We start from the raw sequence: 18271 nt of genomic DNA on the forward strand, positions 1-18271 counted from the left end.
AGTGAGATAGTGACAAAGAAAGAAGTAGGTTTGGTCATAGGCCGTGTCTAGAGTGCCGTACGACGGTATTATAAGCACTCCACAATATCGACATCCACCGGCGTTTTGTGGCGAAATTGCCGCGTCTGGCAGTACATCGCTCTAGATAACGCAAAGCTAGGCAGCCTAACCTTAGATAACATAAGATAACCTAACGTACACAAAGAAATCATTTAAAACACCAAAACTAACGTAAGGTATAAAAATTACACTTGAAATAAATAATGAAAAAAAAAAACAACCGAGGCAAAAGCTGGTATCAAGCCACCCACTTTGGGATCAAGAAGCTAAGACGGATCCTCTACACTACAACGACAGACTGTTTGGCCAGTGCTAGCCTAGTGTTAAATATTCGAATGTTGTCGGACGGCACCCTAGCCGTGCCTGCAACGATCAGCTAGAGTGCCGTCGGTCGGCACTCTAGACACTGCGTTGGTGATAAAAGAAGTTGGTCGAAGGCTGAAATTCTTATGGGGCTACTTCCCGCTGAGGCAAGGGTATAGAGAACAAAGAAAAAGGAAGGGAAATGATAGTGAGAAATTTCTAAATCATTTATGTGCCTCAAGCACTGGCTTTTATTTTGCACGCAAAGTTTCTTCTACTCTCCGAGGTGGCAATTGGAATCCCACAGTACATAAATATTTGTTGAGACTCTGTTCGAGCAAAGTTCCACTGCGTTTGCGTGATTGCATAGTTGTCTCACCATTCACTTTTCAGAGAGGAAAACCACTGAAGCAGGCAATGTCACGTGGTCCTTGTCGGTGCCGGAGATCGTCTGCTACTCGCTCGATGGAGCAGGCATCCATAGTTTGACCTTAAAGTGGCAGCTGACCGAAGACGACCCAGCTTCGCTGAGAATGAACAGCACGAGAAGACGTGTTCGCCATGCGCTGCCTGTTTTGTTCGTGACGCAGATGCGAACACGCGTCATGGCAGCACAAGACCCACATTCCTGGATAACACTGGGAACGGTAGAGCATTTTTTTGACGCAGCGTGTATTCATCGCATGAATACATTCTTGGATATATCACCGCGATTAGGAAAAATACCATAAGGATCGCTGCACCTGCCTAGTACGTGGTGACGGTGAGGGGACGGTAAGGGGGCCGAAACTGCGTCAACATTCTACACGCCAACTGCATTTGTTGTGTATGAGGTATGCTGGTGGAACAGGCTTTGTCAAGAATTCTGGCTTCATCTCTATCCGACTCAAGGAAAGAATCTGTGGAAGAAAAACTGAATAATAGCCAGTGCCCGCTTCATTTTTTTTTACTTTACTTTGACAGTTGGCAATACCTCAATGTTGCAGCCACAAAGAGTGCTTTGCTGATCGATATAACCTTTACTTCCTTTCAATTGCTACCCTCAAATGTAAAGTCTTCCATAAGAGGTAAATTCGTGTTCCAAAGGAAATGAATTTGACATTTATACCTCAAAAATGTGACCTGTGCAGGTACATAAAGCAAATACTTTTTGCACTGCTGCATACATATAGTGCTTATCGCACCTTTCAAGTAGAATCCTGTGCTATGGTTTGTTATTAACCTGTGTTTTTTTCATCATCACAATTGCTTATACGGGGGCAATGTTGCGAAGCAGTTACATGGGTGCTTTGAAGAGTGCTCTGAATAGCTTAAAATTTTGGGTGATGAGGGGTGTCCCAAGTTAACGACCATTATGTTCTGAATAAATACTGAAGCTCACAGCTTTCGTCAAACGTTTTTATCCCATGGCAGCTGGTGTCTAAGAAAATTAAATTGCGCTCGCCTCAATGGTTCATGTTGATTTTGCATAACTACGCCTATGGTCATAGAAAAAAAATCATGATGCCATTTTTGTTTGAATTACTGTGTCAATTTTATGTCATTATTTTATCTGAGTTCTGGCCGCTGTACTGTGGCCCTACATATAAGATGAGCATCGCCTTGAAAATTGCAGTAGTGTTCTGGAAATTGCATATTAGTTTATTTTTTGGCTGATACTTTCTTTACGAAAACGAACAACCAGGTGTAAACGTGGTACCATTCAGTCTTAATTTAGATACCAAATGCACCACTCCTCCATTGTCGTACCTTCAAAAAATATTGGAAATATATTTGAGTTGGCTTTAAATTATTCAGTTCAGGCTTCTTACACAGAACAGCTATGGTTAGCTTGAAATAATCTTGGTTTTGTAAATTCTTTCCTTCCTTGGCTCTGGCTATGTTTATTAACTAAAAAAGCGTAGACCACTTCCGGAGTGTTTTATGACTGAAGGGTTGGCGTTGAGACTTTGAAAGGAGCTCTGTGTGTAACTTCTTAACTGTGTTTTTTGTACCGTTTTCAAAACGATGGTATAGCAGCATATTTAGACCCCTGATTAGAGGTAAAATGGCAAAATGCCGCAGCGCTACCACGGACTCATCCCTGTGAAAGGACTCAAGGACGGACAACACCAGTTTCGTGTGACAGCTGTTTTGAGCAGTGGACCCCAGGGTCAGGCCAGGACAAGTTCTTGGAGCTTTTATTCCAGAAGTAAGTGCCCACTGGTTTTGTACATGAATTAACGGTGCTGTACTTGAGTGCCCACACTTGCACACAAATGTCTGGTGCATATACGAGTGCCATATATGTTGTGGTTTAGCAGCTCATACACAGGGCGTATCATGTAATTTTGAATAAATAGTGTAATTGACTTATTTTTACATTTTGAAGATTTAATTAAGAAATGGAACTTTTTTCAGTACCGGTCCCTGTAGCGGCCGCCACGGCGAACTAAAAATGGCAGTAAGGCCCACCCCCAAGAAAGTTTGGCTTTCGGAGAACTCGTGCACAAAATATACCTGGTCCTGCTAGGTCCTGCAGCCCCTCCCGCACTGACCCGTCACCCGCACCTGAATGTCACGGTAGCAGGCGAACGTTATCGTGACTAATTTGACGTGTTCGAAGCGCCCCCCCCCTTTTTTTTTTCATTTTCGTAACCCCCTCACTGGCAGCCATGTGCTGGCAGCATGGGCAGTCTCAAGCGTCTTCGCCCCTTTTCTTAGAAAGCCAGTATTGTATGCACGTAGGAACCCACCACGAGAAGTCCAAAGAGAAAAAAAAAGAAAACGTGCAGATTATAGCCGCTCCCTAAGCAGAAAACCGAGGTAACCGAGGGGCGCGCTTTTGTTTATTTTGCCCGAGGTGCCTGCCAAGAATGGCGGACCGGCAGCACGCGCATGCGCAGATCGCTACTGGAAAAAGGTCCATTCGTTAAACAATTCACATTCTTCAATTTGGTAATCTATTTGAAGCATTCAATTTAAAAACTGTCCTGTCAAAAACTATGTCGAATAGTAAAGTCTCTGTGAGTTGCCTTTGGATGGGGCCAGGATTTTTGGTCCAAATGAAATGTTGAAGTTCAGGTGCAGTGTAATTTTGCGGCTCTACGTGCATGCTGATAACAATGTTGGTTTGTGGAGGAATGCATCATTGCCATGGTAGCCAAATCAGAATTGATCGCTGCCTAGTTATTTCAATGTGCTGCGATTTCTCTAAAGGAATAAAAATATTTCACAGCAATGAAATCGTTACTATAACCATTGAATTTCGTGTTACTTTTGGTGATTCAGAATTGTGACACACCATATTTAGATTTCACTTGTTAAAAGTAACTTTATTTCATCTTGTATCCTAGCGAACGAATACGTAAAACTACGGTGAGATGGTCTAGTCGATCTCTAATTATGGTTACTTACTTTGGAGCTACAAAATTAGGCTTTTATTTTTTTTTCCATTGTCCAAGTTACATAAGATCTCCGCATATCACTGACACGCTGACCAAGTGCCTTGAAACTTACACTTCGTTTCAGCAGCCTTGGTTTCACTGCTAGCAGACATGTATGCATAGGTTCTATGTTTCTGACCCTAATGGTCTGGTTCTCAAACATTCCTAGCACACTAAAACTTGACATTGGACTAGTTGGGTACGCATTGCTTAAAAAACAGGGCGGAATATTCGGACGAAGTAGAGGACATGGAACCAGGAGTGCTGGCAATCGAGTAGTGGTTCGCCAGAGCTCGTGGTGGTCCTCTGCTTTGTCCAAGTTTTTCGCGCTTTTTTAAGCAATGCTTAGGACATTTATGTGTGGGATTACGTAGAAGAATACACTTGGTGGAGGCAAAAAATAAAAATACCTGTGCGTCCAGATTTCTGCGCGTTAAAAAAAAATTTAGGTGGTATAAATTATTCTGTAGCACTCCATTCACTTCAGTATGCCTCATATTCCAGTAGTAGCCCGACGTGTAAAACCTCAAAATTTAAAATTCTTCATTTTGAGGAAAATGCGCTACATTCTAGGTGGCGGTTGTTTGTATAATGCAACAGCTTTTTCTAAGTGTGTGAAGGTGTAATGGAGCTTTTGAACCAATTCCATATGTTTGTGCTAATTTATATCTTTCTTTTGCTTAAACACGCAGATACTACCTTGTCGAGCAAGCCAGTAAATGTAAGCGTTTCCAAGTCAACCCCAGATGGCCACTCCGTCATCTCTCGCCTCACGTGGTCGGCAGACGACCAATGTAAGTGACAAGTTTGACTCCTGTAATGGGAATGCGGGTTAGTAGCCTCAACATCAGTGCGTACAGCCAGCTAGGTAACGAGTAAGACTCAGCTAAACTGTGATTTAGTTTTACAAGGCAATGTGAGAGAATGGAAGTCTCCCTGCAATAAAATACTTTAGTGTTGCCAAATAGTAGGAATGGGATTCCACGTGCGTACGTGGCATCTCTTAAAAATTAAGCATCTTTGGCCTGGTGTTTCTGCTTTGTAGAATAAAATGTAGGCCACAAATATTTTGCATGAGGTGAGTAAATAAACCTGCCAAGTGCCCTTCGCACACAGTGAGTGAATGCAATGGCAGACGGGGCGCTTGTAGCTTTTTAATTTTGTGTCCAGTCGAGCTCACTCGTTATTACTTATCGAAGGTTTCATTCCATTGTCTTCATGTGTCTCTGCGCAAGCCTCTCCTACTGGAATTACAAAGTGCATGCTATAATTGTGTTAGAGTCAGTGTATGCGTCTGATATAAACATGTGGCTTATACGACCACTCGTTCATCGGGAGTTTGGTTTATGGGGTCCGGCTGACCCAAACATGCGCGTTATACTCCAGAAAATATGGTAAATAGGCTAGCAAAACCTGTTCTCTTGAACCTCAGTACAGCATTTATGTGACGTGTGGTGCGCTGATGCGTAGTGAGTAAGCATGTTCATACACCTCATCACCACCAGCCTCGTTGTGTCCACTGCAGGACAGAGTCTCTCGCGGACCCCTACTGCGTTTACGGTGTATTTGCAGCCACTCCGTTAAAGGGACAGAGAACCGACGTTGGCCGAGTATATTTTCTTTATTCCAAATGAAAGTGCGTAACTTAAAACACCTCAAACAGAACCAAGTTTTCTGGCGGCGCCATAGAACTTTTGAAATCGCAGTTTTTACTTGTACCATCCATTACGTGTGTCGCCAAAAGGAATGATGGCAACCATGACAGCGATCCGTGCTGTAACGCACTTTTAACTGCACGTGAGATTAAAAGAGATGTTTGAAAATTTGTTGTTTGGACACGTAAGGTAGTGCCATGTTCAGACACTACACGTCGCCACTTTCCAGACTAAAAAATTTTAGTGCAAAATTAAAATTACTTTCGGCTGTTTATTTAGAAATTCGTTGCGGTCACCCAAGCGTTGGCTTTCATATGAGCTGAAGGAAATGCACTCCACAAAAATCGATCGTCTGCCCCTTTAAACGCCTAGTCCACCTGTTGTCCCTTACGCGCATGACTTGACCCGCCCATGCCCATTTTCTTCGTCTGATTTGGGTTTGGTAATATATTGGCAGCGGAGCTGTTGTTAGTGACCATAAGTTCGGTGTTGCAGGAAGATATGCCGAGAAAATGACGAGTGCTCGTGAGCGCCTGCCTCGCAATAAACCTACGAGCGTGTCCGGCCCGCGCAGTGGCTTCAGCAAAAAAAAAAAAAAAAAAAAAAGAAGAGAGAGAGAGAGAGACAGAGAGAGAGAGAGAGAGAGAGAGAGAGAGAGATAGGAACTTTATTGAAATGAAAAAAAAAAAACACAGAAAGGTCGCCATGATGGTAGTATATCTGGCCAGCTATTCTGTGTGTGGGAAGGGAAAGGGGAGGAAAGAGAAAAAAATGGCAAAAGCTTTGAGGAGCGAGCGAATTCCGAGCGCTCGTGAGCGCGTGCCTCGCGGCGACCACCGAGTCCCCGGCTCGCGCAGTGGCATTAGCCAATGGAATAGAATGGAATGGATGACTTTATTATAGGAGGAGGCCAATAGGCCCTGCTGTGGGACACGGGAAAAAGGGGAGGGGAAGATTGTTCAAAAGTCTGCACTGCACTGTGAGCGTTCACTTAGCACGACATGCACAGATAAAGTTGTGACGAGGACACTCTGATACGACCATGATTGGGGTATCCAAAAGGAGCCGTTCAGGAGCCACAAAGGGTGTGTTTGGGGGGACATCTAGAGAGTGGGTGAACGATCCGCCATCATACTACAAAAAGAAATACAGCGTTCCCCGTAATCGTGGCAACACCTATTCCGAATGAGAAAGACACGTTGTTGCGTACGCTCGTCATTCATTCGTCCTCGTGTCGTCGTGCGCATGCGCTCGTTACCGTGGAAGAGCCCTCGTGCGCAGCAGCGTCTAAAAGACACACTGCTTGAGAGAAGTCACCGTGGCCGCTGCATTCTCTAGAAGCCATTATGGATAACTGAAGACCTGGCTATGATTGTGCCTCTCCTTCACGAGACGACTTGCATATCCCGCCACCGCTGCCTCGAGTCGATGACGAAAAGCTGGTGAAAGTCTACAGTGCTCAGGATATGACTTTGCATTCACCACTCACCGCGAAGAAGATGACGACCTCTTCGATGCATATGAAGACGATTACTAGCACCAGAACTATGTAATTAAACCATGTATTAAAACTTGAGTATGTGTCCGCCAATGCTCACCTGGAACAGTTTCGCCATTCAAGTCATGCCCGCGAGTGCAAGTTTCCCGGAAATTTTTCCCCTTGCATCTTAATGAGATATGAAAAGATGAATGCTAGGGGTCTCGCTCAGGGGTAAGAAAACAGCTGCGTGGGTTAAGGTTCAGGCTCGTGTGGAGGACTTTCTAGCTCAAATTAAGCGAAGCAAGCGGGCATGGGTTGTTCACGTGATGCACATGAGGGACAACAGGGGGACCATCCGTTTAACAGAGTGGTTGCCAATATACCGAACACGCAATAGGGTTCGACCAAGGACTCGATGGAGGGTCGAACTACGGCAATTTGTGGGAAAGGGTCGACGTAGCTAGCACTCGATAGACATAGCTGGAGATCTCTGGGAGAGGCCTCCGTCCTGCAGGGGACACAATCACGCTAATTATGATGATGATGATGATATTGATGCATATTTTTTATGGTTTCAAACTTTGGCTGAGGTTTGGGGAAGGTAATTACTGAGGGCTGAGCACATTCCTCGCTGATATTCCTCTTCATCAGATATTTCCTTAAAACATAAGCGTTTCTCACACGCCTCTTTTAGGTACTATTACTTTCGCTACCATGGCCAACCTACTTTGAGCAGAAACGTCCGGTCCATTTGTTCTGAATCGCATTCATATTTTACTCCTCATCTCTTCACCCCCAAAATGGGTATTATTATAACTGGAACCTTTATACTGTATATGAGCAAAAATCCCATGACGTCTCTTGGTAATATTTTCCTTGATTCTCAACTTCGGCTGAGATTTGGGGAAGGTCATTACTGAAGGCTAAGCATTATTTTTGCTCATATTTCTCTTTATCGCAAGGTGTGATTTAGGACACTCTGTACCGATAATAAATAATATCAGATTTCATAACTTAAGAAAAGTTAGACTGTTTCGTGCAAGCATAGCCTAAAGTGCCAACGGATGAATGTCTCACTGTATTTTTTCGTATCCACAATTCTTTTCGCTTTTGCTTGTGTCTCTCAGATCCATCCTGCAATTACGCACTCGACCTCCTGCCTGATCGACCCGATGTTGCGTCCGCGCACTTTCGGCTTTCAGAGGTAGGGTGCACTAGCCTGCTTTATCCAGGACCAGAAGATTTTTTTGCTTGTAGCACTGCTTCAACGAATGGTACCGTAAAAAGCGAGAAAGTGCCAAAGACAATATCATTCATTTAAATGTTTTCAATAAGGTTGCTTGAAATATTCAGGTTAAAATTAGAAACAGCTGTATTTCCAAACAAATTTCACAGCATGCATGCCCACGCCACCAATTAAACAAAGCCGACATGCACTGAGATCTTTCTTGTTTTAAAGGGGTTAAGGGTGTTTTTTTACTATCAATCCCAAGATAACTTGGCCTACTGCGCATACATACCCACTTCCACTCCCGGAATACTCGTGTTGACTTCTTATATCACTCCATGCCAATCCTGAGACATACTGAAGATGCAACAGTGCGAAAGACGGGATGGAGGAACACAGTACCAGCAAATGGGCACCCGATTGTTGTTCCTCCGTCTCGTCTTTCGCGCTATGGTTTCTTCAGTATGTTCCACGAACTCTCCCACATCAAGCTCCTGCTGCTTCTGAAGCCTCGGACAACTTGTACAAAAAATATTACGGGTGTGTTGCGCCATTTGGCATGAGAGATGACCTCATAAACACATAGATCATGTACGGTCAATTTTAAACTACAGATGGAGTGAAAGTTTGTTGTCCCGCACCACTTCATATTCACCTTAGCAACACAGCTATAAGGCCAGTTAGATGTGACCAAGGTACGTAATTTTGCTAACTGTGTTTTAGATGTCAGCTGTGGCTCCCTGTAAAGCCGCCTTGTGATGAATATCCCGCTGAAAAAGTTTTCAAAATCCGTGGACTTTATAATTGGCAGCTACTTATTTTGTTAATTAGTTGGGTGGTAGTTCGCTTGCACTCAATAGAAGGTTTCATAATTACAATATTCCGGCATAAAAATGTGCAGATATCATTCATAACATCGTAGTGCACTAGTAGGATAGAATTTCCATGAAAGTAGTATGAATAAAAAACCGGCAGAGAATGTAAATCAGACATAACAAGTATTTGGTATCGAAGAAATGAGAAAAAAAGTTGCGGTAACTGCTGCCTGAAATGTCCCCATTTTCCTGTATCTTAGTGCACGAACAACAACAGCATTAAAATGTTATCTAACTCTTCTAAAAATGCAACGGTTGCGTTGGAATTTAAAAGCAAGGCATGTAAATCCAGATCTATGGAGGTCACCAATTGCAAGGCATTATCGCTATAAGAATGACACCAGACCGGGTGCTCACCAGCGACAAAGCAAATTACAAAATGTTTTGGTACATCTGACCTCTATAGAACAAGCCAGGTGGAGGAAAATGCTACCTTGCACCATATTTATGTATTCGAATGGTTTCTTCTTCGGGTCAATGAGCGCCAGGTATTTTAAGACTAATACAGAATGCCTGTGCTGCGGATCATTCTGTAATACAGTAGACTCCCGTTATTACGAAGGCCACGGGGACTTGAAGGCCCTGAGGAATTAACTGAACTTCTGGTGAAACAAAAAAGTACAAGAACAACATTGTTATGAGTCCGCAGCACGCCTCTTTTCTTGATTACATTCGAAATCGCTACCTTCGTCGCCAAATCGAGCGTACTACACGTGTCGCAATGATAGTTAAGTCTCATCACTAAAATCGAAGTCTGAAGCGTCTACCAAACAAACAAAAAAGTTGGGGAACCTCAAAAGAGAGATGCGCACGCTGGCGTGAGTCTAAACTGGCCTATCGCTTTATCAGCTGCACATGCCTCAGTTGCAACGGCGGCGACAGTAGTACAGAACACAGCGCTGTTTTGCTCTTGAGAATTTTAAATATTATCAAAAAAGGATGGTCACGCCCATGCTTTTTCTTCGAAATAACTTACAATTAACAAATAAAATATGGTTTAAATTCGAGTTATGGAGCGATTTTAGCCATCAGATAGCCTGTAAAATTCCGGGGTGATCACATCACTTCTAAGTGCCCGAAAATTCCAATCAAGTGACTTCAAATTATCAGAAGTCAACCATAGCTGGATTAATTCTTTCATTAATTACAAAAATTAGGCAGTGCTGTAAATGGCTGCAAATGTGCTTTGTATTCAGAGTTTTACAAGATATGGCCCTCTGATTGGGTTGAGGGTCATTCTGAATACACTGAGAGAAGCAAAGCGATATGTTTCATGACCACCATAAAAGGCGGTGAACTCACGGAGTGGTGAAAATGGTGGCTTCAGACATTAAAATTGGGGGGAGTATAACGTACTGAAACGACTCCTGAGATATGGGGTGTGCATGATGGAGGGCTTCCGGTATAATTTTAACCACCTGGTTTCCTTTAGAAGCATCGTACCCTATAGTTAATCTAATGCGTGGGCATGTATTTCTTGTCGTCCAGGCGTACGAAGTGTTCCACTACGACATGCGGGGCTTGAGCTTCGACACAAACTACACAGTCATTCTCCGTAGCACTGATTCTGTGGAGAAGGAGACCGGAAATCCAGCCACCATGTGGTTTAAGACTCCAAGTTGCCTGGACTGCTACCAATTCAACTTCAGCTTGTGCGGTGAGACATGTGTGGTTGCTTCCCTTCTGTGGACACATTTAATTCGAGAACCCAGATACGGAGGGTGCTATGCTAATACATAGATTAAAATTTCGCGTGATGTCATCAATGTACGACCAAAGAGAGGTGTCGCTTAATAATGACATGCACAAAAATTCTGGTTGCGAATCACAATCGGTGCGTGAAGAGAAATTATTACAACTAGTAACAGAACCTGTTGTAGTTAGCTACTACAGGGTTCACCAGGGAACAGGAGATGCATCACAATTGGTTAAATGTAGTGCATGAGCATCACCCGCGTGTTATTTGACTCATTTGGAGGAGAACACACCGTTTCAGATCTGCATAGGCACAAAGTAAAGCCGGTAACCTGCCGTCAAAATTCTCATTGGCTCCGAACAACCTTTGAAATAAAAATCAGAATAAAAGAATCCATAGGGCCGCCATATTTAAATAATATGGCTTACATTGCCTCTGAAAACTAATGTTTCCTGCAACGTATTTCAGTAAAGTTGAAAAGCTCACTTTAAACGTGCTTGGCGTGCTTTACAACACCGGTCGTTGTAGTGAGGCCTACTAACAAAGAAGAATTTAGTTCTTGCCTTTTTTAAACCACCCAGCAACACTATATTTAACAGGACAAAACTCAAACATAACTTGGCAACTTAACTCGACAAAAAGGGATGCTCGAACATTCCCACATATACGAAGTTTAGATGTCCCCGTAGCTTTTCGGGCTGCTACCGGTGTCGCCAGTGTCGCAAACGTGCACCCTTCTTCTCCACATGAATTGAATATTTCCCTAGTAGGTTTAAAGCCTGTGTTTCAGGGAATGGCAGTGATGTTCATGTTGGCAGCAAGTGTAACATTTTGCAGTACACAAGAGTTCCGGCGGTGACTCTGTTAGGTCTACCTATGCGGCGCGTAACACCCCGAGATAATTTATGCCAGAAGTGTTCGTGGAATTAGAGAAGTTGTAGTTTGCTCTACACTGGCAACTGACGTATTTTGGCAAGGCGTTCGATTGGAACGTAAATATATCTGGCTTGTCATGTAAGGACCTATAGTTGCGGCAATGTTTCCGAGCAAAAGTTCCTCATTTTTTCTACTTCACCTTTATGCCAGCGCCGGGACCCCCGAGCACGCTGAAAGTTCACGAGGTGTCACGGCCAGCCTCTACATGGGTGGCGCCACCAGCACGAGGGGTCCAGATCGCCTGGTCTCCACCAGCCTACACGTCAGAAGAAAACCGTGTTCTGGGATATCAGGTCATTTTGGAAGAGGAGAAGTCTGTCTTCGACCTCGACACCAAGCCGGCACCGAGGATACGGAGAAGCGTGGGGGCGGTGAGAAATGGAGGGTGATCGACCGACTCACACTGTGATTGATTGATTAGCTATTCTCACCCTTCTTTTTAGTTTTCGCTGATTACTTTGTAACACCTTCTTGGCATTAGGTTCTCGCTCAGATTTAGTTAACTCATTATCAGATTATTGTAGCATCTCACATCTTCCATCGTAAGTTGATAGTTTAATGATAACAAATAACATGTCTGCCTTCTGCTGTTGTCTAGTAGCTACTTAGTTAACTTCCCGAATGTTTGTTGTACTAAACTCATCATGTGTTCGTTCGCGCACTCAGTGCTGCCTGTATAACACTGCCTATTGTGTCAGCTGACAATGGTGAAAACGACACTTTTCTTTACGGCCCTGCCCAGCTCGCTAGCCTTTCTTCGTGCTCCCGGCCTGACTACAGCCCGCGGCGAAGCGCCACTTCAAAAAACGCTGCTATGAACGATTTACAGGGTTTGTCTGGCCTTCGAAAGGTGGCAGTCGTACGCCGCCATGCTGAGATCCCCTAGCGCGTGTAGTTTCTCCGCTAATCCTTGGTGCGGCGTGCGCCGGCGGGCATGCCACAGGCGTCCTTACTGCTCTCATTGGAAAGTGGCTGACACGACAGGCAATGTTATACAAGAGGCGTCGGCTCACTCAATACCTGACTGGTTTGCTCATAAACCAGCCAGCAGCGGGTCATGGCACACGAATAAATTTCGAGAAGTTGGGAAGGAAGTTCATACAATCTGCAGTCACTAAAGCTACCATGAATGACTTCTTCAAGCCATGCTCAGCTATATACAGTAGAAATGTTTAAACAAACTCTGATTCTGATTTCCATCAAGTGAACTAGTCCAACACCTAAGTGTTTTTAAGATTTCAGGCTACGAGAGACCTTGGTTACAAGAGACATGCTTCCCACGTCCTTTGTGTCTCTTGCAAAGAGGTTTTATTGGAAGATGATATCAACATTTCTTGTGGTAATTCACTAGCTTGGTGTGGAAAAATGTAAATCTTACGTGGATTAACTTCAACGCACAATAAATAAATTTTCACTTTACATGGCTTCGCAGGACACGGAACAAGTAAGTGTGACCGATATCCGAAATGGAGCCCGCTATAGAGTCCTTGTGCAGGCGCAGAGCTTGGCGGGACTTGGGCAGCCAGCTGTCACCGAATATCGCACTCACAGTGAGTAATGAAAAATGTCGGTACACTGCAATGTGTGCGCACTACAGCGACTGAAATTCGCGCAATGCTTCGCTGTGCTTTTGTTCAAATTTTCAGAGAGTGGCATCCTGAACAGCGTTCTGCTGTGGACTGCAGGCACTTGCGCTGTATTGGTCCTTGTGTTAGCGGCGACCGCTACATGCTATGCTGTGCAGGCCAGGCACAAGCGCAGGGAGAGGTTTGGTTGGGTGCGTATATTCTCATCACTGTGAAACTGCGTGGGTTCTCAAAAAAACGGTCATTTTTATATTAACTTCATTATAAAGCCTTCTTTTTATGTGTATGATCCAAACATCCTAGAAGCGTGTATATTAATGGCAGTGAATCGTTTGTGGACTAGGCCACAGAACAATGTGGACCATTTTTCTGCAGATCAGGCTAGCCGCTCGCTCTCACTTTTCTGAGAGAAAACTTTTGTGTTGGTATGACAACTTTGCGGAAACGATTTGCGTATGCGTAGAACATAAACATTGCAGCCGCTGCCACCGCAAACATGCACGCTCTAAATTAAACGTATTTTCCGTGTGAAGGTTAATTTTTAAATTGTGTGCTCTTGATGGCATCTAAATCAAAAGTTCAACGGCATTTTTTCCATAAAAACACAAGTACATAAAGACTACTTTTACTAAAGTGATAACGGATAGCGGGAAGAGTTATTTCTGCAGTCAGAAGAAATAGCATTAAAATAGCACCGTGCTTCAAATTGCCTCATAGGTTTGTGAGTAATCTCAGTAGTACCTGTGTGACTCTTTTGAAGTGTGACACGTCATGAACACCTGTGGCACATGGCACTGACTTTGGTGTCTTGTGAATTGAAACGGACCCACAGTGGCACTGTCGTGTTATGAATTACTGCAGGTCCAATAAACTTTCTTATGTGGCGCGCCTTATTGAATAGCGCACCAAATGAAATTAATGCTGACTGATTAAATTGCGCACCAAATGCATTTAGAAGGCCGACTGATACTTCGTGTAAAAACTTTCGTAATTCATGACTGAACGTTCTTGTGTGTTTTTAATATGACAGCTTGAAGTGCCTCATTCAGCAAAGAGCTAGTGTTTTCGTATAGTGCAGATCATTGCCGCTGCGGCAAAGGTTAAAAAAAAAACTGGGCCATCTCCACTTACGTGAAATCTGGGGAGGGGCGAAGCATGCAGTTTATACGTGTGTTTTTGGTGCCTTGGCGTTTTTCCCCCGGAGATGAAACCGTTGGGGGTAGGGGTGTACAGCTGTGGTGTAAAACGTCTCGTGTCTTTGAAGCACGAGGTGTTCTAGCGCGAGGCGTCGGAAAACGAGTGTCCCAGTGTTTTAGTACCGTGACTACATGAAAGGACCATTACGACAGGAGACACCGACAGTCTGAGTCCCTTAAGGGCTTCGCCCCTAAAACGGATTCTACTTTGTACCGTCCCCAGAGTAGGAGATATCTCGAGAGTAGGAGGTGGGTATTACCACAACGCTGTACAACACGTCGCTAGTGGCGAAACAAGAGTTAAGCCTAGTTCATGTGGTGGTGGCGTCATGTATCGTGACAGGTGAACATCCCGGAATGTGAGTAGAACAGGTGAGCCTAGCCACAGAGTCTTCTGACTCTTGGGCGCCAGTTGCATAAAGTGTCGCCAGTGTTACCTGTCGACGTAATTGCGCTAAAAAACGAAGACAAGGAAGCATCACAAGGGATGAAAACACAATTAAACCGTGAAGAAGTGTTTGATGTATGTGTGCCAGGATTTCAATCTTCACATCTGGGGCTCAATTCTTTAAATAGGGGGCGCCATTTTGAAAGGACGGTGTAGAGCCACGCAAATGCATGTGTTTTGGGGTTGGGGCGCTGCTTTCAGTTGTTTCGGGATGTGAGCGTCCCTGCAGAAAAGCACTGTGGCAAGGGCGCAGAGCGACACCCACTGCCCCCCGTCGTTTCGCTTGTCGCTTCGCGCCCTTGCCACAGTGCTTTTCTGCAGAGATACTCACATTCCCAAACAACTCAAAGCTGCGCCCCAACCCCAAAACACATGCATTTGCGTGGCTCTACACCGTCGTTTCAAAATGACGCCCCCTACATAGAGAATTTGGCCCCTAACAAATTTTGTGGCCACGAAAGAGCTACAGCAATTACTATCGTGGCTGGCACCGAAATATTCAAATTTTGTTGTGGTGCATAGCGCAAACTGCCCCATTAGGCAGTCGCATGCCCAAGTTAGTGTTATTTGTACCCGTTTCATATTTCACTGTCTTCCTTTGACCGTTTCATTGTCTTTGACATGTGCTACCACTGCCTTTAATGCAGGAATCAGGCGAGACTACTGGCTCTTTGAATTTCGGCTCATCGTTCGAGTTTGGACAGCTGCGAAAGCATGCCTTCCGTCTTATTCGCAAGCCCTCCGACCCTTTCGAGATCCACTACGCAGAGCTTGACGTCCAGGAGTCCATAGGTCGAGGTGCCTTTGGTGTGGTCCACAGGGCGCAAATCTGGATAGGGAAGGTTCAAGAGACTGTCGCCGTCAAGACACTCCGAGGTGGGGTATTTGCGTAGGAACAGAAATTGTCTTTGAGCATACGCTGCTTCTTTTATTGGGCAGTGGACACGGATCAACTAAAATCCATCAAATAAAATCCACGGATCAACTAAAATCCGTAGCAGTTGCCCTGATGACGTGCAACTTTTGTAATTTACGATAAATTAACGGTCGCCTGTAATCATTGGTTGCAACGTGAAGTAGACACCCAAGGGTGCTCCCAAATCTGCATTTAGTAGCTTGGCACACCTCATGAGCGCATGTCTCTGTTCCGCCCGTCCTTCATCCAAATATTTTTGAGCTAAAAGTCTTGATCATGGAATAGCAGCTTAGGTTACGTTTCGTGTACGGTCACCAGCCGCCGAAATCCTGACGTGGTGTCGCATATTGTGAACACGGCTAGACGTAGCGTCATTTACATAGGCCAGTCCCGAAATATGGGATACAATGGCTTCTGCTTCTCCAGTTCCAGCTTCATAATTTTGTGGTGTGTTAGTGCACTCTACACTGACGAATCGCAACCACACATGGCATAGTGTCATGACGAAGACAAGCTAGACAGGTTCCTTACTTATCATCCCTTGATTACCATCGGTTAACGCTGGTGTACTGGTAGACTGTCTCACTTTTGGTAATTGTGGTTAACGCCCAAAATTTAGAAATTGCCGCTGCATTGATTTCAATATTGAACTAGAGTGTTGCACAGCTCTTCCAATCAAGATACTCGACAAAATGCAACACTATGAGCGCAAACAGGAAAGGCTATCTTTTGCAGCTATTAGTGTGTGTTTCCTTTTTTCACTGTTTTAGAAGATGATGATGCACGTTGTCTTATTAGTTTAGTATGTATCACCTTATAAGTAACCATTCTTAAAAAGCCAAAAATCCCAGTCTTTGGCCACAGACGCTAGAGGTACGTTGCAAGTGTGTGGAAAAACATTTTCATTTGTCAAAACAAACCAAATAGAATGATAAAAACTACATATCTGGCTTCAAGGGGTAATTATGAAAAAAAGAACAATATATTATTTAAGAGCTCTACAGTTCAGCTTTATGTACTCTGACAGACTGGACGATACTGTTGTTCGTCGTGAAGAAGCCATCTGTTTTAGCCTCTTAACTGGGAGCACCTTGATTTTGACAGCTTGGACAGGAAATTATTCAAAATAGGGTTTCTCTCTCTAACCGAAAATGTTGCGGATGTCTGCACTGTGGAGGTGGAGAAATAAGAGATGCCGTCCCAAACCACCTTTATTTTTTTCTTTATGTGATGTCTCATTGCTATACGCGAAATGCCATTTTTTTCGGCTCGTCGTCGATGCAGATGGAGCCACTCCGGAGGAGAGGAGGAACCTGCTGCGAGAGATCGAGCTGCTCAAGCTCGTTGGCCAGCACCCAAACGTGGTCAGCCTGCGAGGCTACTGCACCACCGGACGCACGGTCGCTCTGGTAGTCGAGTACTGCCCCCTGGGAGACCTCAGGGCGTACCTCGTGCGGACGAGATACGCCCAGCTGGGAAGGGAAGTGAGTTCTTTTACAACAACTTGCTGTTGTAGGCTGAATTTCGCGAAGGTAGCGCACCGTAAAAACATAACGCCGCCGTAAATCTGTAATTTTGGAAAGGGACGGCCGTGAAATTGGTGCACACTAGGCAAACCAAACAGACAGTCCCTCTGTTGGAGTGAGGCGACTGGAACTAATGACAGATTGAGGAAAATTTAGAGCCCTTCTTCTACTGCGAAGATGGAAAAGCAGCGGAACTGTATTGGTGTTTATTGTGTTATCTATGCTGACTTTCTATATTGATCGAATAATGATACGTACCGATAACTTACTTCGAATTAATTCTCATGTAATTTGTTTCTGGGTAGTTTTGATTACACAAGGGTTATAGCCATTTTCTGGAACCATACTCCTTCAGTGAAAGGTCATGTAGTGACAGCGAACGGGAAATCTGTAAAGTTCACAATTTTGCTGTGAACTACATGATAGAGTCGTCTTAGCGGTCCATTTCAGTGTGTTTTCCCCAAGATACTTACACTAGATTCAGAGCTGCAGAAAATTTTAGACTAGCCCTGGAGAGAACTTGTGATGTTCTCTGTCAATGCTGCCTTCTAGACGCACGCAGTCTTGGTTCGAACCTAGCACAAGAGAGCTTCGCTGTAAAAATCACGTTGTGCCTATTGTTACTTTTGCAGAGTAAAGTTAACTGCGAAGTTGACTGCACACACTTAGAGAAGCGCATTGACTTGGCATGTCACCGCGAACCTCCGCGTTGTGTGGTACTGTTTCTTTGCCAGTTCGTATCTCATCATAAGAAATGTTCAGGCATGCTCATGAGCAGCCGCTCTGCATTGCTGATGGGTCCCAACTTCCACATCCCAGCACCGTTTGCAGAATTACATGCATCAGTCGACCAGATTTAGGGGAAACCCCCAATGTGGAGTAAGTTTCTTTGAAGGGAAGTTTGACATCCACCTCAATGCAACCGTACGACTACAGAGGAA

At 44.4% G+C, this 18271-nt stretch overlaps 1 protein-coding gene across 1 annotated transcript in view; it reads left to right on the top strand.

Moving 5' to 3' along the window:
* Positions 1-18271, top strand: part of LOC144137897 (uncharacterized) — a 50167-nt gene that overhangs the window by 12567 nt on the left and 19329 nt on the right. Inside the window, exons 5-14 of the mRNA XM_077669914.1 lie at positions 757-1010; positions 2428-2554; positions 4481-4582; positions 8051-8127; positions 10515-10683; positions 11809-12029; positions 13091-13208; positions 13305-13435; positions 15536-15764; positions 17089-17288. Coding sequence (XP_077526040.1) covers positions 757-1010; positions 2428-2554; positions 4481-4582; positions 8051-8127; positions 10515-10683; positions 11809-12029; positions 13091-13208; positions 13305-13435; positions 15536-15764; positions 17089-17288 — 1628 coding nt within the window. The remainder of the gene's footprint in view (positions 1-756; positions 1011-2427; positions 2555-4480; positions 4583-8050; positions 8128-10514; positions 10684-11808; positions 12030-13090; positions 13209-13304; positions 13436-15535; positions 15765-17088; positions 17289-18271) is intronic.

This window comes from Haemaphysalis longicornis, unplaced genomic scaffold (assembly GCF_048455015.1).
Source record: "Haemaphysalis longicornis isolate Haplotype H1 unplaced genomic scaffold, Haemaphysalis longicornis Haplotype H1 scaffold_5, whole genome shotgun sequence".
In the NCBI taxonomy this organism is placed as follows: Eukaryota; Metazoa; Arthropoda; class Arachnida; order Ixodida; family Ixodidae; genus Haemaphysalis; species Haemaphysalis longicornis.